General features: G+C 46.2%; 1 protein-coding gene across 6 annotated transcripts in view; it reads right to left on the reverse strand.

Annotated features, from left to right (window-relative positions):
• FAM178B (family with sequence similarity 178 member B) overlaps window positions 1-20,540 on the reverse strand; it is a 209,065-nt gene that overhangs the window by 35,988 nt on the left and 152,537 nt on the right. For 5 of the 6 annotated variants that reach the window (XR_013842003.1, XM_079988992.1, XM_079988991.1 and 2 more), the window contains one exon: window positions 9,923-10,054. Coding sequence is in view for 5 of the 6 variants with exons in the window: in XM_079988992.1 (XP_079845118.1) it covers window positions 9,923-10,054 (132 nt within the window). In the remaining variant the exon portion in view is untranslated. Of the gene's footprint in view, window positions 1-9,465; window positions 9,578-9,922; window positions 10,055-20,540 lie in introns of those variants that run through there. The other variant, XM_079988993.1, reaches the window with a different exon arrangement.

Genomic DNA, 20,540 nt, shown 5'->3' on the forward strand with positions numbered 1-20,540 from the left:
CTAGTGAGCACAGCAGACATAATCTCTCAGGTACTGTGGGGTCCTACAACTTCTACTTGATCTCCTGACAACAGGTGTTGCTGGTTCTGGATTGTGTGTCACCTGTGGTAGGGGGGGCTGCTATAGGGGTTTCGTCAGGAACAGATGGAGTCCCAGACATCTCAGGGTCCCCTACCTGTACCTCGTCATCCTGAGGACTAGCAGACCCTGGTTCATTTGCTGAAGCCCCTGGTGATTGCACCTCTGGGCCATTTTCACTCTGGTCTTGCAGCTCTGCGTCGTTAGCCAGGGAGGAATTATCAGACTCCTCCCTGCTGAGCGCCCGGCGCCTCAGCTGATCTATATGTCTCTTCCAAACTTGCCCATTTTCCAAGGTCACATAATAGGACACAGGTCCACTAGTCCGGGTGACCACACCAGCCACCCACCGCGAACCTCGTGAATAGTTCCTCACCCAGACCAGATCTTCAGGGGCGAAATACCTTGTTGTGTCAGTCTCAGCCTGGGGTTTTGCTCTTGAATTATGGTTTGGCATTTTATCCGGGTGGACATAATCCAGCACCGTTACCAATCTTCTACCCAAGAGCAGCTCAGCCGTCGCAGTACACGGTGTCGCATGCTGCAAAAATAACATTCGCGCGATGCGAGCTGACCAGTTACCCTCCATTAAGCGTGCAATGGATTCTTTGGCTGTTCTTACCATGCGCTCCACCTGCCCATTGGAGGATGGGTGAAAGGGCGCGGATGTGACCCCTCTTATGAAGTTATCAGCCAAGAATACCCTGAATTCTTGGGATACAAAAGCTGCCCCATTATCTGATACAATGGTCTCAGGTAACCCGTGGGTTGCAAACAGCTGCCTCAACACCTTGATTACGGCAGCTGATGCCATGCTAGGGACCATCGCCACTTCTAACCATTTGGAATATGCATCGACGATAATCAAAAAGACCTTCCCCTGGAATGGCCCAGCAAAATCTAAGTGCAGCTGGCTCCAGGGAGCTCTGGACTGCTCCCACCAGTGAACTGGTGCTCTGGCCACTTCTGGCTGCACCTCTTGGCATGCCTTGCATGTTCGTACCCATTGTTCTATGTTCTGGTCCATTCCAGGCCACCACACATAACATCGGGCTAGCGACTTCATCCTGACCATTCCCGGGTGTCCCATGTGAAGCGTCTCAAGAACCCTGTTTCTCAGTGGTGCTGGGATGATCACCCTATCTCCCCACAGGAGACAACCCTTATGCATGGATAACTCGTGCTGCCTTGTCGCATAAGGCCTGAATTTGTCTTCATGCGGACCACCTGGCCACCCCCTCCCCACCCAAGTGAGCACACGGGAGAGAACAGCATCTTTCCTCGTTTTCTCAGCAATATCAGTAGCCGTTACAGGAGCCCCCGGAAGTGTTTCCAGCATCATTATGTGCTCCGCTGGAGCAGGATCCTCATTGCTCCCGCCAGGAAGGGGCAATCGACTCAGCGCATCAGAGTGGCACAACCGTTTCCCCGGCACATGGGTCAAGGTGTACTGGAACCCGTTCAGGAATATAGACCAACGCAACATTCTGGGGGAGAGAATTTGTGGCGTTTGTTTGTTCGGGTTGAACAACCCCAACAGTGGTTTGTGGTCCGTTTCAATGGAGAAATGACGACCGTACACATAATCATGGAACTTTTTGATTCCTGCCACAATTGCAAGCGCCTCTTTGTCAATTTGAGCATAGTTGCGCTCCGTGGGCGACAACGTACGGGAATAGAAAGAGATGGGCTTTTCCGACCCATCCGGTTCCCTATGACTCAGCACCGCCCCCAGGCCGTATTGAGAGGCATCACATGCCAGGACCAGCGGCTTCGATTCATCATAATGAGCAAGGACGCTCTTGCTACTCAGCATTCCTCGCAAGGAGTCAAAAGCCTTCTGCTGCTCCTGCCCCCATCGCCACACATTCTTTTTCTGCAACAGTCTATGTAATGGTTCAGCTACCGAAGCTTTCTGGGGTAAGAATGAATGATAAAAGTTAATAAGTCCCAGGAATGACTGCAACTCCGTCTTGTTCTGTGGTCGTGGTGCCTCGATGATGGCCTTAACCTTAGCATCTGTGGGGTGGATGCCTGATGCATCAATTTTAAACCCCAAGAATTCCACAGTTGGCACCCCAAAACTGCATTTTTCCTTTTTTAGTTGCAACCCCACCTCCTTGAACTTGAGCAACACGGCACGGACACGCGCAACCAGTTCCTGTGGGTCTTTTCCAGCAATCAAAACGTCATCAAAAAATGGCAAGACCCCCGGCAGACCTCTTAACAGGCGTTCCATGAGCCCTTGAAAAATCCCTGGGGCCACACAAACTCCAAATTGTAATCTGTTAACTCTGAACGCCCCTTTATGTGTGACAATAGTCTGTGCTTCCGCTGATTGTGGGGTTACTGGCAGCTGTTGGTAAGCTTGCGCCAGGTCAATTTTGGCGAACACCTTGCCCCCAGCCAGTTTAGCCAACAGATGTGATACGACTGGAATGGGGTATGAGTTTCCCCTGAGTGCCTTATTGATAGTACATTTGTAATCAGCACAGATCCTGACTTCCCCATTTGCTTTAAGGGGCGTGACGATTGGAGTCCACGGGTGAGAGAACTCCCTGCTTGACCAATTTATCCAGCTCTGCTTCGATCTTGGGTTGCAGTGCAAATGGCACTCGCCTTGGTTTGAGTCGGATTGGGGCCACCCCAGGGTCCAATTCGAAGTCAAGTGGGGGCCCTTTATAACAACCCAGTTTTCCATTAAAGAGACCAGCAAATTCTTTGCATAATGCCTCGCTCATCTCAGGGCAGGTTTGGATTGAATTAAGCCCTGATATACTCAGTCCCAGGGCGGGGAACCAGTCAGTGCCCAGGAGACTGGGGCGACTGCCCTTCGCAATCACCAGTTTGAGTACCGCCTGTTTGTCCCGGAACTGTACTCTCACGGCACACATTCCCATGACATGGATGCGGCCCGCTGAGTATGACTGCAAAGTTGCCAGGAAGGGCTCCAGAGGGGGCAACTTACCCCTGGGAAAGAATGTCCTCACGGTCTGGTCCGACACGATAGTGAATCCAGATCCGGAGTCCACCTCCATGTCGCACAGCTGACCCTCAATCTTCACCTTGACGTGTGCCTTGCCTTGCACTGGAAACTGCACGACCCTCCCGTTGATCTCCGTTACGTAGTGGCAGTCCTTTAGAACATGGTTTGCTGTGGGCGATCTGCGATGCTCCAGTCTAGGTGCTCCTGTCGCTCCCAACGCCGCCGATCTACAGACCCTGGCGATGTGACCTGTCTTTCCGCACGTCCGGCACATAGCATCCCGGAAACGACAACTCTTCCGCTCATGGTTTCCGCCACAACCAGGGCACCTGCCTCGGTGATCTTTGTGCACTGTGCAGGCCTGACGCACTGACTCGACCCCACGGACTGGGCTCTGGCTCGGAGTAGCCTCTAGCTTGTCCATGGCATGCGCAGCTTCTATCTGTGGCTTAGGGGCCCTGTGACTGGCATCAAGCTCCTCTCTTTCATAATTCTCCGTGGCGGTGGCCTCCTTCAAGGCTGAAGCAAGGGTAACCTCTTCTTTGGCCACGATGCGTCTTCTGGCTTTCTTGCTGCTCAGACCACCGATAAACCGATCCAGGAGAGTCTCTTCCAGATCTTGGAAGTCGCAGTGCTGAGCGAGCTTCCGCAGTTCAGCTAGAAATGCAGATACAGACTCCCCAGCACGCTGCTGCCTCTTATGAAACTCCATCCGCCGGGCCACCTTGGTCTCAGTAGGCGCTAAATGGCTTGTTAGGCAGGCAAGAATATCTTTGAGAGATGTCTCACTTAGCTTCGCTGGGGCAAGCAATGCCTTGGCCAGCTTGAAGATCTCAGGCCCACAGTAGCTTAGGAATGTGGCCCTTCTTTTGCTGGCATCGGTGATCCCTTGAGCCACTGCGAAGAACTCGAAGCGTTCGACGTAGTCTTCCCACGTGTGGGGCTCTGATGGCTGGAAGGGATCCAATACCCTTGGACTCTCCATTGTCCTGTGGGCAGGGTCGTCTTCTCAGCTGGCCAGTGAGTCTTGTTCTTAGCTACAATCCGGACTCTGAGGCAGGGCTGCGTTTAACCGCTCCTCAGCATTCCGGATCCCACCTTCGTCGCCAGTTGTTGTGACGTGGGGTTTGTGATTTCAGCTCTCTTGACATAATATGCTGGAGACAGTTATCTAGTAATACTTCTTTGTTAAAGCAACAAGACTGAGACCTGAGGAGGGGAGAGCTACATTTATAGGGACAGGGAACTAGCTAGAAGGGATACATTTTGGAGGGAACCATATCAGGCAATCACAGTCCTGCCTTTTGGAGGGAACCAATAAGACAGAGGATCCAAATACAGCAGCTTAAATGAACCAATAGTAGCTGTACCCTCTGGAACCAAAAGGCAGTTACTTTACCCTAATGCAAATACAGACAATAATAATACAGATATAAAATCCTTTGACTCAATACACAACAAGTGCACTTTTAGGGAGGAAAGGCAGGGTATAAATCCCACTGATAAATATAAATAGGCAAATATAAATAGGCAAAGCAAAAATTCTGTGCTCAGATCAATCAAATGCTGCAGTTTACATAAATTATGCATATATGCACGGTATCTCTGAGGTTGCATAATTCTGATCTTAAAACTGTTTTGTGCAATTGATTTTGGCTCTGCTAGTCATGGGGAGAGGAGGGAGGGAAATGGAGGGCACCCCTCCCCAATGAATATAAGAAACAAAGATATTCAACTGCTGCAAGGAACTGGGACAACACATGTGGATGATCCCATTTTATCCTAATAGCGCTAATATCTGTGATCTGTAATACCAAGGTCACATCCCCACCACAAATTTAAAGCTCTCTTATAGCTTCCCCAATGAATACTGAGAACTGTAGTTTGTTAAGGGTGCTGGGAAATATTAGAAGAACTCCTCACGGAGCTACAATTCCCAGCACCCTTTTAAAACTGCAGCTCCCACGATTCTTTGGGGGAAGCCATGCCTGTTAAAAGAGGGCTTTGCTTGTATGGGGTGGAGGAGACCTTGGGGCTGATTAACCCTGTCCTTCCTGGTCTAAGCCCAACAGGTTAGCTTACTGCTGAAACTCCATTTTTGACCAGCACAATTATAGCCTGTTGGACATCCTAATGTGAATGTGGGGCACATGGCATTTGTACGGAGAGCGGGCGCTTGGAGCTTCTACTACTCTGATTCTTCAGTTGGCATTGAAGAGTCTCGCTATGTGCAGGCCGGCTGGAAAACATTAACAGGGAGAGAGAAAAGAGGGAGTCCTTTGTGCATGTGCTCAGGTTTGCCTAGCTGTGCTGGAGACACATCTGCCACTCATCTCCCACTGAAACCCTCTGCCTGCTGCATACTTGGCCATGGAACTGCTGACTTTTCTATGTGAGGTTATGGAATAACTTACACATGAGAAAAGATTTGCCTGCTGATGACATTCTCTAGGTCCAGGGATCTTTGTACAGCCAAAAACCTCTAATTTCTTGTTTCAGTATATAAGTGACAGGAGCTGCAGAAGAAACTAGATTGTTTTCCACTTGAGATCAGTTAATACCCTTGGCTAGAATGTCCCTTTTTATTTCTGTTGCCCTCTGCTTTGGTGAGCCAAGCAGTGAGGAGAAATGAGAGGCTGTGATAAGTTTCCAGCCTTTGATACAATAACAGAGAAAATCAAGGGCTTTCTTGGACTACTGTAACAGCTCTCTATGTAGAGCTGCCCTTGGAGACAGCCTGAAGCTGCAGTTAGTGCAAAATTCAGTCCCCAGGCTCTTGTAGGGATTAGTCTATTGGCATCTTCTAGCACTCTCCTGAAGCAGCTCCACCAGCTGCCGATCAATAGCAGCTGGTTTTGCTGCTCCGGTTTCCCAATGCCAGACATTGGTGAGGGAGAGGGAGAGGGAGAGGGAGAGGGCAGCAGGGAGCTTGGCACAGTGAGGTGGCACGAGCATCAAAACGGGTGTACCGCTTTGCTTGCACCGGAAGTGATGCATGGCATCGGAAAGCAGGTCACCAATGCAGCCTTCCGACGTTGGCTGCTACTACTGTCAATATGCTACTGGACCGCGTTATTGGTGCTGAGTAATACATTACAAAGCCCAACACAACTTGGGACTTAAATATTTGAAGGAGTGTCTCCTCCTGCAGCAGCTTGCTCACCTACTAAGATACCCGGGGTGGTGGGGGGTGGCAGGGGGTGGGTGTTCCACAGCCAGCTGAGATCTGTTCCACAGCAACATGGCAAGGCACCTGCTCCATGGTGCCGTCCCTCTTCTCTCCAGCTGGAGACTTTTTTATTTGCACAGCCAGGTTCTGGGTGTTAATATGTAGGCCAGGTATAAGGTGAGACTGTTATTTCTCTACTGGATGCTGTTTTGATTGTTATTGCTTTTTCCTTTATGGGATTGTTATCAAATGTTGTTGTTGTTGTTGTTGTTATGGTTTTAGATTCCTTTATTGCAGGGTGGGCTAAAAAGATCTGAATAAATGAACAAAATAAGGGAAAATTAGGATAAATAACTTATTCAAGAACAAAGTGAAGACTTACTGTGCAAGTCAGTGGAGGGGAGGGGCAAGAGGACCTGGGAGAGAGCAGGGCTCAGATCCCCATTTGGCCATGAAGCTCTCTTGGCCATCTGGGGCCAGGCACTGCCTCTCAGCCTAGCCCACCTCACAGGGTTGTTGTGGGGATTAACTGGAGAGGAGGAGAACCATATACAGCAGCTTGAGGATCTTGGAGAAATAGGTGGGATATAAATGCAATTAAAAGTAATAATAATACGAAGTCATTATGAGATTGGATTTGGCACCATTTAGTCATATGCGAAATGTTAGGCTCAAGGCTTGGTAGGTGGTTGCACCCAAGTGTGCGACTGTCCGTGTGGCAGCACAAGGCAGTCCCTCTTCCCAAGCACATTCCCCCTCCTTCCCTTTGCCTCCTTATCTCTCTGCTTTTGCTCCGGCAGCCCAACACTTTGCCCTCCTTTCCCTTCAGCCTCAGCCTGCAATTAAAAGCCATGCACCAAAGAGCCGTTCTGTACTCTCTTGTTCCCCGGCTTCCCTTTGCAAACAAGACCCAGTAGCTGGCAATAAAGAGGCGCTTTTTCTTACTCCTCCAGTCCCTCCTCTCCCCCTTTGATGCCTCCTGCCAGAGGCCCGGCTCCAAGGCCACGTGGACCTCACTTCAAACTTCTGATGCTGGCAAGAAATAAAGAGATCCTTTGTAGGCCTGTAAAAACAAACCCCTTAACAGCAAACCTCTCGCAGCTGGATATATCTTCCCCCTAGAACGCCCTGGCCCTTCTCTTCCACCCTTATGAAACATCTGATAGAAAATGATGTAGCACCAGCTAATGGGGTTAGGCAAAAACTTTGGAGGCTTTCGTTTTATAAGACTGAGCTGAAATGGGAGGGAGGATGCAGAGGATGGAGGGGTTAACAGCAACAACAACATCCACTCCACACAAAACTGATTCCCATATGCTCGCATCCATGGCAGTGAATTTTCAGGAAGGCCAGTGAGACGGGATTAAAAATGTTCATCCATCAATGTGAATGCAGGAAGGATGGTACCCCCACTGCTCTGGTTCCATGACATCAGCACCTAGTAAAATCTAACCGACCAACTATGTGGTCCTGCGGATGTGTTCTCTCACAGACTGGGGGCCCCTCCCAAATTCCCGTTCATTGTACATTCATGATTATTTGTGCTCGTGACAGTATGCAACTCTAGTTTAAACACTGTTTGTGGCTGCAAAAGTTTCTGGGTGCAAATACTACTTAATTTTCAGTCAGTGTGTATACTGTAGCTTCCGGCTGATATCCTGTACATTTCATAGCGCAGATGTTCTGGGGCAGAGGTGGCGACTGTCCCACTTCTGTTGCGCTATAGCTCAAAACTGCCCCTCCAAGCAGCAATGGGGAAGCATCTCAGGACAACTAATACAGAAGAATGATGTGTGGACAGTCTAGTATAAATCCACTACTGATGCAGCAATGTATTGCACCACAGAGTGTCAATGAGATGTTGCTGAATGAACCCGCAAACAAAACAAAACATGAGGGAGTTGGGACCACTTCAGGAGGAAGCTGTTTTGTCATTTCCCCTTCAAAATATTTGCAGCTGGAATTCGCCATGTCCCAATTATTTTGTGAAGTGCTATTATTTTATATCTACAAGGCAAGAAAAGGTGCTTCTCCATAGAATAAAATTAATGAAATAGCTGACAATTTCCCACCCTTTCATATGATCAAAATGTTCCACCTCGCTGTACAGGTACGTCTGCATCCAGTAATTCAGGAAGAATGTTGACAAATTGCAAAATATTCCAAAAACACCTCATAAAAGCATCTAGGATAAACATTGGAAGTTGCTGCCTTTGTCCATCTAGCCCAGTATTCTCTGATGGGCAGCAGCTCCATAGAAACTCTGGCTGGACCTCAGATGCTCTGAGATCTACAGCTGAGCTATGGTTCCTCTGCAAGGAAGGCATGACGTGGGTTGGATAAGTTTCATCTAGAGCAAGTGCCAGGTGCTAGGTCTGGCCAGAGGGATAGATCCTGATTTCCCATCCTCCCCCACCCGTACATCAAATGTGAAGAGTTGGTGACCCTACTCACCTGTCAATCATGCCATGTCACAATGACATCAGGTGACACAGCACTTGGAAGCCCCTAAAATCAGCTAACTTCAAAGTACTGCCCTGAGGTCTTCCAGTCTCCTTCCATCATGTGTTGGGACTGTTCTGGATACAGTCTCAGTTCAACAGTGAGACTCAGCAGGCCTGGGCATCACCCCACAGGAACTGAGAATGTGACTTTGGAACAACTCCCCCAAATAATCTGCAGTGATGAGCAAAGGCTGTTCCACAGCAAGCAAGCATGTTCACGTGGAAATGTGTCCCTGAAGGTTAAATGCTTGAAAACCAGTTAGCTAGCTAAAAATTGTTTCCAGCTGGATTTTTACAAATGGAAAGAGATGAGCAGTAATGTCACTTAGACATGGAGCGCAGGGCAGTAGCTCTAAACTGCCAGGAGGCAGTTGAGGGCAAGAGATAAAACCACCTAAAGAATAATTCATCAGTGCGGCAAACTGACAAGAAAAGGATGTGAGATTTATTAGGGGGCGCAAGGTGGTTTTCTAGGCGGCTCCACCCAGCTTTGTTGGAAGGGCAGTTGGGTCTGCAGCACCTTCGGACTCCTCATTCTGCTGCAAAGAGGGAAGGGTCTTCACAGGCCCTTCCAAAGGTTACTCATCCCATCTCCACAAGGTGGAAGAGGCATCTGCAGGGGACCTTCTTTATGGAAGCCCCCCCCCCCCCCGCCAATTCAGATGTTCCACTGGATCCTGTTTTAAGTCTCCAAATTTACTAAATTGGAGATTGCAGCCACTTCACATCAACAAAAGTCTGTCCGTTTTGTCAGTCTGGACTCTGCACACTCCAGCGGACCATGTTTTCTGCTTGTTGATTCCCTGCCGCTGCTGCTGCTCTGCCCCACTGCACAACCTTCTGCACTGACAAAGGCCAATAAGTGCAATTCACACCACACATTTAAAACCACTATGATACCGCCTGAAACACACAAGTTTCCCCTAAAGAATTCTGGGAGCTGTCATTGGTTAAAGGTGTGGAGACCTTTATTCCCCTCACAGAGCTACAATTTCCATAGTTCCCTGGTAAGAGGGGTTGACTGTTAAAGCACCCTGGGAATGGGGTCTCCTGACAACTTTCAGCACCCCTAACAAACCAGAGTTCTTTGGCGGAAGCCACAATGCTTTAAAGTGGCTTCATAGTGCTTTAAATGCAAGGAACAAAGGCGGTCAAAGCCTTCCTCACCCCCTTTGCTTTTCTCACCTCCAGGTCAAGTTCAGCGAGCACCTCCTGCTGGTTTTTCCCAGGCTGCACCTGAAGCCTCTGATCTTGCTGTAGGCCCTGCTTCAAAAGGGCAGGCTTCATGAGGGGCAGGAGATGGACCAGCTGTTGCAACTGTGGGAGAAGAGAGGCGCTCAGAGTTAGTGGCTGACATGAGCACCATGGGAATTGGTGCTCTAAAGTGATCAACTGGGACACCCCCTACACCCCCCAGTTAGTGGTCAACAAATCTGTCAGGGTCGGGTTCTCTCAGTTTCTTATTTCTCCAGTCTTAAGCTCAATTCCACTACATTTCTGCAACTGTGTGCATTGTATATATATATATAGAGAGAGAGAGAGAGAGAGAGAGTATTCATGAAAATTCATCAACATTTTAGTGTGGATTTCTCCTAATACACACATTTTTGCATGCAGTTTGGCCTGAGGCACATATTTTTTGCAAACAATTTCTCCAAATACATTTGGATGTCGTATTTTCACTAACATTGTCTGTTATTCACTCTGTACACCAGTTCAGTGGCTTTATGCTGCAAAGTAGTTTGTACATTTGCTTAATAAATAGCTAAAATAATCACACCTGCTCTTTTACGCATACTTCCCCCTACTATAAGCATCTTTGTACAGTGGTACCTCGGGTTAAGTACTTAATTCATTCTGGAGGTCCGTTCTTAATCTGAAACTGTTCTTAACCTGAAGCACCACTTTAGCTAATGGGGCCTCCTGCTGCTGCCGCGCCGCTGGAGCACAATTTCTGTTCTCATCCTGAAGCAAAGTTCTTAATCTGAGGTAATATTTTTGGGTTAGCGGAGTCTGTAACCTGAAGCCTATGTAACCTGAAGTGTCTGTAATCTGAAGCGTATGTAACCTGAAGTGTATGTAACCCGAGGTACCACTGTACATATTATTTGCATACAAATGTTTATAAATGTGAATTTCATGTATTGTGAAATTCCCGTATTATTTTCAGAAAGTGTGAACTAAGAATCCAAAGGGCAATTTCTCCCCCATTGCTGCAGCCAACCTCTTCCCACGTCTGCCTTCCAGAAGGAGCCGAGCCCCATGGCAGCATGGGAAGGGGGGCAGCTGCTTTGTCCCGGCAACACCTGGCGCCAAGAGCAGCTGTGTGCTTTGCTGCGACCTCATAATAGAGGCAGGGCCAGACCCTTCAGTTTCATGGGCTGCAGCCGACAGCCCAGCCAAGAGGCCCGCGAAGATCGGAAGCCCACCGAGTCAGACGCAGGCTGAGATCAACGGGGTGAAACACTATTCACTCTGGCACCATTCCCACAAACTGCAGATGTTTGGACTGTACCACTTCAGAATTGCAGGTGGGGGCTCACATGAATTAAAGTGCTCCCAATATTGAAAGCTATGTCAACAAACAGATCCGCACACAGTTATAAGTCCAGGAGAGCACTCACAAGCCAGCCTTGCCCCCACATACACGTTTTCTGTGTATGGGGATTTTTATTTTTCCCCTAGCATGGCGGAGCATTCAACTATGTGACTCTTCAGCTGGCACCATAAGTGGTACAGCTCAGAAACAAGCACATTTTACCACCCACTGCTGGCAACACAAGCCTTTGGCCCCATGTCCTCCTCCTTCCCAATTTACTGTCTAAGGACATTTCCTTGGATTCACCCCTTGATATCTTTCCTTTGCTCTGCCTCCTTTGAAATACTTTGCTGACAAAGGCAAGGATGAAGAGCTGCAAAGGTAGCAAGAGGTGAAGGCTGTGGAAGAGGAAGAAGGCTGTGGACTTCATGGAAAAGGTGAGTTGGGGGGGGGGACTGGAAGGAAAAGAGCGGGAGGGGGGCACCACGCAGGTGTTCTGGGAAGCTGTTCTTGGCTCTGCAGCTCTTCCACATGAGGGGGGGGGGGCGCTATTACTGGCACCCTGTTTCTGGATTCCTCAGTGCACTTCCAGGCAGAATCTGGGTGTGGCGGGAGCAAGGGATGGGTGCCTTATTTTACAGGTTAAAGATATGTCAGGTCTCCCTTGATGCAGACAGAACCGTAAGGAAAACTGACTCAAAGGAAGGGAAACTACCAATTGTGTTCTTTAATATGATGTCCAACTTTGATTTGATTGATCTATGGCTTTTTAAGCACCCGTTAGAACGCCAATTTACATTTTTCTTCTTTATTCACAATTCTTTTTCCAGAATAGATCACCTTTGGGCTTCAAAAGAACTAGGGTAAAAAAGGTGGAAATTCAGCCTAGAACAATCCTAATGCCATTTTGATGACAACAGCAGGTGAAAAATGTTCCTCATTTAGAAGGAGGTTAAACGATGCCGTACTGCAAAGTGAACAGAATGTAAACAGGGGGATTCAATCCCTACAAGAATCTGTTGATTTTAATCTAAACAAAGAAACAGACTTAAGTATAGTATGGGACGCTAGTAAAGCGGTAATGAGAGGTTTTTTTAATTCAAGAAAGCACTTTCTAAAAAAAAAGGAAAAGGAAAAAAAGAAGCAGGAGTTGTCAGAGGCGTTATTAGAAAAGGAGAAGGAACAAATTCTAAAACCAAAGGATGAAAATATCATACAAGCAATTAAATTACTTCAGACACTATTTTCGCTATTAGTGAATCAGGAGATTGAACAGAAAATTAAATTGATGAAATAGAAAAAGTTTGAATTTGCTAATAAAGCAGGCAAACTGCTAGCATGGCAACTTAAAAAAGAAAGAAAGAATAAGATAATAAATAATATCTATCTATCTATCTATCATCTATCAACCAACAGAAAGGACTCTAAAAACCATATTTTATCTTGCTTGTGTATTTCTCTACCTACAACACCCAATAGAAAGGCTTCTGGTTTCTTTACAATGTATATTACAACATTTTTAAAAAGTTCATTATATATCATTTCCCATGAAGCCTTCACTTTCTTACAAACCCACCACATATGGTAGAAGGTACCCTCTTTTTCTTTACATTTACAACATTGATTATTTAGTCTGTACATTTTTGCCAACTTCACTGGTTTATGTACCATCAATAAATAATTTTCATACATTTTCTTTAAGTGAACTGCAAGCTGTAAAATTTATTCCATCTTTCCAAAATTTTCCTCAATCATCTAATTGTATATTATAACCAATGTTTTTGCTCAGTGTATCATAACTGATTTAACTTCCTCATCTTTCACATGCCATTCTAAAAGTAGTTCACACATTTTTGACAATATTTTAATTTTAGAACTCAACAAATCTACTTCAAACCTGGATTTTGTAGATTCAAACCCATTATTTTTCTTATCTTCTTTAAATATCACATTTATTTGATGATAATGCAACCAATCTTTCACTAAGCTTTTAATTTCTTCGTAAGATTTAAATTTCTACTGATTGTCTACTCATAGCTGTCAACTTTCAGATTTGAAAATAAGGGATCAGCAATACAATCTAACAATCTAACAATCCGGGATCTAACAATCCGGGATAGCAGCGGGAAACGGCACTGAAATAAGGGAATTTCCCGCAAAAAAAGGGAAGATTGACAGTTATGTGTCTACTTTGATCACAAAATTTTCATAGGTGGCCCAATTTTCTTCCATATTTAACTTTTTTACACTTGTAGCCTCCAATGGTGATAATCACCATGGTGTTTTACGTTTTAACAAACTCTTATATCTATTCCATGCCTCGTATAATGATTTTTGAATTATATGGTTCAAAAAACCCTTGTTTACTTTTACTTTATCATAACATAAGTATGCATGCCATCCAGATCTGTTATCATATCCTTCCAGATCTAATAGATCTGTTTTCTTTAATAAAATCCAATCCCTGAACCAGCACAGACAAGAGGCTTCGTAATACAATTTTAGGTCTGGTAAGGCGGAGCCACCTCTTTCATTTACATCTGTAAGTAATTTAAATTTAATTCTTGGTTTCTTCCCTTGCCAGATATATCTTAAAATTACTTTTTGCCACTCTTTAAAATTGCTTTGTCCATTTATAATTGGGATTGACTGGAATAGAAAAAAACATCTTTGGTAGCACATTCATTTTAATCGCAGAAATTCTACCCCACAGGGATAGTTTTATTATTCCCCATATTTCTAAATCTCTTTTGATGCCATTCCACACTGGTATGTAATTATCTTTAAACAAATTAATATTTTTAGATGTTAGCCGTACTCCTAAATATTTTACTTTTTTAACCACCTCTATACTTTCTTGTTGCAATTTGTCTTTCAAATTCCGATTCATATTCTTATTATTTCAAGTGCTCTTTTAGCACTGATTAAAGGTTCTTCCATTGTTTTAACAAGATCATCTGGAAAGGCCCTTAATTTGTATTCATTCCGACCAACTCAAATTCCCTTAATTTGCTCCTCATTTCTCATATTTCTTAACAGGACTTCCAGGACCATGATAAATAATAATGGAGACGACAGACAACCTTGTCTTGTGCCCTTTGCAATTGCCAAATTTTCAGTTAATACATTATTATTATTCATAATAAATAATATCATTGATGAGGATAAACACCTGACAAGCCCAAAAGAAAAAAGGAAAGCATTTGGAAAATTTTATAGGTTACTATATCACCGTGGTAATGAGGAGTGTAAGAAAATGGAATCTTATTTGAGTAACTGTAACATACCACAAGCATCCAGAGAAAACCAGATAAGTTTGAATGCACCCATATCAATATTGGAAGCACAAATGGCAATACAGAGAATGAAGATGGGGGACGCACTGGGACCAGATGGACTTACAGCAATTTATTACAAAAAGTTCCAGGATGCTCTTATTGACCCGCCTAAAGATACCATGAATAGAATATTGGAGACGGGAGTAATTCCTGTATCATGGAAGGATGCCTCTATTACCCTGATCCCCAAGCAGGAGAGTGATCTAACAAAGACAAAAAATTACAGACCTATTTCTTTACTGAACTGAAACTATTACACTATTTGCCACAATTTTAGCTAATAGACTAAAAAAACCATTGACTGAGACAGTCTAAAGAGACCAAGTTTTTTAATATATTTTTTTTTTCATTTTTTAAAACAATATTCTTATACATTCCCATCATTTTCAATTTCTACACTTCCGGGATTACTTAGATCCCTCGGACTTCCGCCTGCCCCTCTGGTTTCCAATTTTTCCCTATTTTTTGCATCTAATTCATAGAATCATAGAATCATAGAGTTGGAAGAGACCACAAGGGCCATCGAGTCCAACCACCTGCCAAGCAGGAAACACCATCAGAGCACTCCTGACATATGGTTGTCAAGCCTCTGCTTAAAGACCTCCAAAGAAGGAGACTCCACCACACTCCTTGGCAGCAAATTCCACTGTCAAACAGCTCTTACTGTCAGGAAGTTCTTCCTAATGTTTAGGTGGAATCTTCTTTCTTGTAGTTTGGATCCATTGCTCCGTGTCCGCTTCTCTGGAGCAGGAGAAAACAACCTTTCTCCCTCCTCTATGTGACATCCTTTTATATATTTGAACATGGCTATCATATCACCCCTTAACCTCCTCTTCTCCAGGCTAAACATGCCCAGCTCCCTTAGCCGTTCCTCATAAGGCATCGTTTCCAGGCCTTTGATCATTTTGGTTGCCCTCCTCTGGACACGTTCCAGTTTGTCAGTGTCCTCCTTGAACTGTGGTGCCCAGAACTGGACACAGTACTCCAGGTGAGGTCTGACCAGAGCAGAATACAGTGGCACTATTACTTCCCTTGATCTAGATGCTATACTCCTATTGATGCAGCCCAGAATTGCATTGGCTTTTTTAGCTGCCGCATCACACTGTTGGCTCATGTCAAGTTTGTGGTCAACCAAGACTCCTAGATCCTTTTCACATGTACTGCTCTCAAGCCAGGTGTCACCCATCTTGTATTTGTGCCTCTCATTTTTTTTGCCCAAGTGCAATACTTTACATTTCTCCCTGTTAAAATTCATCTTGTTTGTTTTGACCCAGTTCTCTAATCTGTCAAGGTTGTTTTGAAGTGTGATCCTGTCCTCTGGGGTGTTAGCCACCCCTCCCAGTTTGGTGTCATCTGCAGATTTGATCAGGATGCCCTTGAGTCCATCATCCAAGTCGTTGATAAAGATGTTGAATAAGACCGGGCCCAAGACAGAACCCTGTGGCACCCCACTAGTCACTCTTCTAGAATGGACTTGTAAAAGGGTGAAAGAATATTGAGAAATGATATATAATGAATTGGGGAAAATGTGCAAAAGTACCTTTCCAAAAAGAGTCCTTTTTGTTGGGGATAATTCAGAGGGAAATTCCCAGGTGTCAAAAAGGACTATTTATGTATGCCACTATTGCAGCCCGTATCTTGTTAGCCCAAAAATGGAAAACGAGTGAGGTCCCAACCAAAGAAGGATGGCAACTTGCAGACTTAACACATAGAATAAGAGAACAAGAAAAATGCAAGAAGAATGGAAAATGTTTATGGAATATATGAGTAAAAACTGTGTTCATTTAAAAACGCTGGTAACATTAAGATAATTTCACAGTGTAAATAAGTTTTGATAGATGTAACAATGGATTATTGAATGGTTTAGTTCATGTAAAATATGCAGCGCTGTATGGTATGCAAAACGAACCACTGAAAGAGAAGAAGGGAAGTCATTGATTTAAGCTTGTTTAAATGAATAGTTTGAACTGTAATTTAGAAAATTTAATAAAAAAACTATTAAAAAAAAAGATATGTCAGGGAGATGTGTGGAATTCCTCCCAGGGCTTCTGCAGAGCTGGCCCTAACAATGGGCAGAATAAAGCAGCCGCCTCTGCTGGCAGACACTGGGGAGCCATGAGGCGTTGTGGGGAAGACCTGTACGTGCCCTATAGCCAGCTCTACACCTGCTGGTCTAGCTTGCTGCCCTCAGGGGCAGTGCAGCAAGCTGTCCTATCAGTGCCAAGGTAAGATCCACCTGTCTGTCTGGTTGCCTTTTGAACATCGAAAGGGTGTGTGTGTGTGTGTGTGTGTGTGTGTGTGTGTGTGTGCCATTTTGTCCTTTGCCTCAGGCAGCAAAACATCTTGCCCCAGCCCTGGATGTGTGTGAGCCAAGGGGCCTGCTCAAGCAGCGGCTTGCAGGCGTGTCGTGCCTCTGCTCGCCCCCCGCTCTGTCCTCCAACCGGTTTGTTGTTAGCAGCTCGTGACTCAGGGCTGCCAGTCGAGTGCCTGACAGCAAGACTCACCTATTCTGCCGGCAAACAACAGCTCAGCATCCCACTGAAGACACAAAGAATATCAGAGTTTGGCAGGAAATTGCAGGAGCTCCAAACCCTGGATCAGAAGCCTGCAGTCTATACTGGCACACACACATGTGCACTGGTTTTATTGCTGATGTCGTGTGCTCTGCGATGGAGCCGTGGGCATAGTGCAATTGCTATGCTGCTATTGAACAATGCTGTGCAGCACAAGCAGAGCAGAACTATCCAGTTCTTTGCCTTAGGACAACTTTTTCTTGGTGGGGGGCATAATAAAGGCAGCGGCAGATTTCCAGCAATGGACACTGGGTCTTGAATTGCAGAGCCAGTTTTCCTGCAACAGAATCACAGGTGGGCCAAAGATTGCCAGATTCAGCAACGTAGTGTTGGTTGCCGGTGCCTGGGATGGGTGTGCACTGGAGCAAAGCGGGGCTGCACTGAGCTGCCTACCCCCCCCCCCCCGCACAGGAGGGAGCCAGCCAACGCGGCCCTTGGTGGGCAGAAATGGGGGAGTGGGCCGGGCCACGCTGGGGTCACCTGTATGGAGGCGCCTGTGTGCCCGGGGCCCTGGCACCCCTCACACTTCACCCCCATCCAGTTCATAATAATACATACAACATCAATACAAAGAATGTATCCAGTTGTTCAGAGTACTTCACATGCTTCAGTCACCCTTACAAGGAAAAGCACTATTCTTATTCCCACATTGCAGATGCAGGAGCTGAGGCCAGGAGAACAGCTGCTTGTGGCTGAGCTCTGAACTCATGGTTCATACTTGGCCACAAAAGCATGGCAATGTCTGTGGGCACTTCCAGACAACCTGTTTATTGAGCATTCATCTTGATTTGTTTGCAGGGAGATTAGACAGCATTGGCTATTTAATGTGATTTGTTTGCAGGAAGCTTAGATGTTGTAGCGTCAAAGCCTCTGTTGTCGTTATTACACACTTTCCAGTACATTTTCCCGTCGGTTTCCTTTAGGGAAGCCGTTTTGTTCTGCCAGAGCTTCCAAACCTGAATTTGCTGGTATGTGAATGAGTCCCACTCAAAAATAGCAACAATGCCCGGGAAGTGAACTAACGGCATTCTGCCCCTTTGCATGGAGCTTATCTGGCAGCATGATAGAGATGTTGGGTAAGTCAGCAGCAGCTGCAGCAGCGGCAGATCTTTGCGCTCAGTCCCATGAGGAGGGAGGGTGACAGGGAAGGTGGATGAAAGGATCAAACAGTAAGAAGGCCTCTCAAATGCAAGGACTCTGACCTGGCCAGTTTGTGCACTGCAGCTCTTGAGACCAGGAGGCAATGGAGTGAGCTGATGTGCCCAAGACATTTCTGGAGCCACTCAAAACAAACTAGGATATAATGCTGGCAAAGGTCTGAGAGAGAAGGAAATCAAATAAAACTGGGAGAGGAGAAAGGAAAGGTGAAGACAGGCATAATACAGAAACAGCTCACAGCAGATTTGTCAGCCTGGCTTTCTTCAACTTTCACCAATGAAATGACAGGCATTTGGCTGGCACAGCTGGCAGCCTTGCCCCTTCTGCCATGCTTCAGGAGTGTTGATACCTTTTAACATTGTTAGAAGTGCTGTACAAATGCCTGCCTTTATATCGTCATTTGTTGCTGTATTAATTTAAAAGTTTTTATTTATTTATTTTAAACTGCTCTGGGGAAGAGAGTCTTCTGCTCCCAACTTGCAGGACTGGTTTCCCCGTCACTGCCTACTCAGACTTGACTCTGAATAGCAGCCTCTGTCTGATCTGCTTGGCACGCAGCGGGGGCAGCTTGATAGACCTAGAAATGCCCTGCATGTTTCTCCCCAATGTGAAGACGTTTGTTTCCAGTTACTTTGTTGTCGTTAGCAAAAAGAAGGGATTGTTGGCTCCTGTCTTAGCTGCCACTTGCTGCTCACATGATGTGAGCCCCAACACCACAGAACCAGAGCCCAAAGGATTCTACCCCACACATGCACCCCACAGATGTCACATGGGAGTGAGCACTGCGGCTTGTGGGCTTGTAGTCAGAGGATGAGGGCCGGAGGCTGCACTGGGGATGAACAAGCAGAGCAACCTCCTCTTCCCGGGCTCAGACAAGTCCCTTGAAGAGGCTGCGCGGCGGGATCCCTTCACTTGGCAGAAGTTGTGGGATCAGTTCACTCACCAGCAACCAGGCAGCAGTTCTGTGTTTTCAGCTCCCCCAACTGACTTGCAGCAAAAAAGAATCCCATCCCTTCTGAAAAAGGCAGCCCTATGAAATAGGAGGCACCCTGACACCGAAATAAAATGAGCCAACAATCTAGGGACACAAGGGCAGACTTACGAGAGACACCAATCCAACATTTCCGTGCCATTCCTTTTTGCAGGGGAGATTTGCAAGGGCAGAAGAACTGTTTGGGAGATGGGCTTCATCTTTTGCAGGCATGCTCCCGGGATTCTCTCTGGATTATTGACTCTCCTCTTCCCTTTGCATACATGTAAGTGGAAGTGCAACTTGCAGGGCGGGGGTTGCACTTCTCAACCCCTATAAGGACCCGAGCTAGCAGGCAGCTCCAGCTCCATTTCTTAGGCTTCACCCTGCCTGCCCTGAATAATGTTGTTTGAGCTCTGTGAGCTGCCATCAATGCTACAGTCTCTGCCTGCCTGGGTTTTCAAGCCTAAAAAGGCAATGGAACAGCAAGCAAATGGAAGGAAGCCAATCCCACCCCACTCCCCCGAGAGAACGGAAAAGGCCACTCAGAAAGACAGCCTCTGTTCCCAGCCAGGCCTGACCTTCTGTAGGATAGGATGTGGGTTTCTGCTGAAAGGGATCAATTCACATGACACTGACCCAAAGCCACCATTCCTTGACCTCACCATTGTCTCCCATCGAAATGGCACGAGAGAGGGGGTAGCAATGTGGGTGTCAAATCCAGACTCCAGCAGGGAGGGAAAGGAGGCTAGCGGGAAGGGGGGAGCCTGTGAGACTCAGAGAGCCCTGCTGGATTAGATGAATCGTCTGTGTAGTCCAGCATTCTGTTTTTCGTGCTGGCGAAGCCGATGCCTCCAAGAATCCCATATCTCGTGGTACATGAGGGCAGTAGCCTCCTCCAGCTGCTGCTCTCCAGTAATGGGTGTTTGTGACCAGCAGCCATGTGTCGGGGATTGGCGGGGCTCCAAAGTGCACATGGCAGAGCCAGGGGACCAGCGATTTATGGGGTTTGATGCCACCCGCAGGGCAGGAAATAGGGCAGGGGGTGGAGATCACTTTAGCTTACTTTTTCTGCAACTCTTTTTGAGATATGGCAATCAAAAGCCATACACAGTATTCATATTCTGGTTATACCATAGAATTTTATAAAGTTGTTATGATATTGGAACTTCTATTTTTTTATCCCTTCCCTAATGATCTCTAGCCTGAAATTTGCTTTTTTAAA

This window comes from Podarcis cretensis (assembly GCF_951804945.1).
Source record: "Podarcis cretensis genome assembly, chromosome: 8".
NCBI lineage: Eukaryota > Metazoa > Chordata > Lepidosauria > Squamata > Lacertidae > Podarcis > Podarcis cretensis.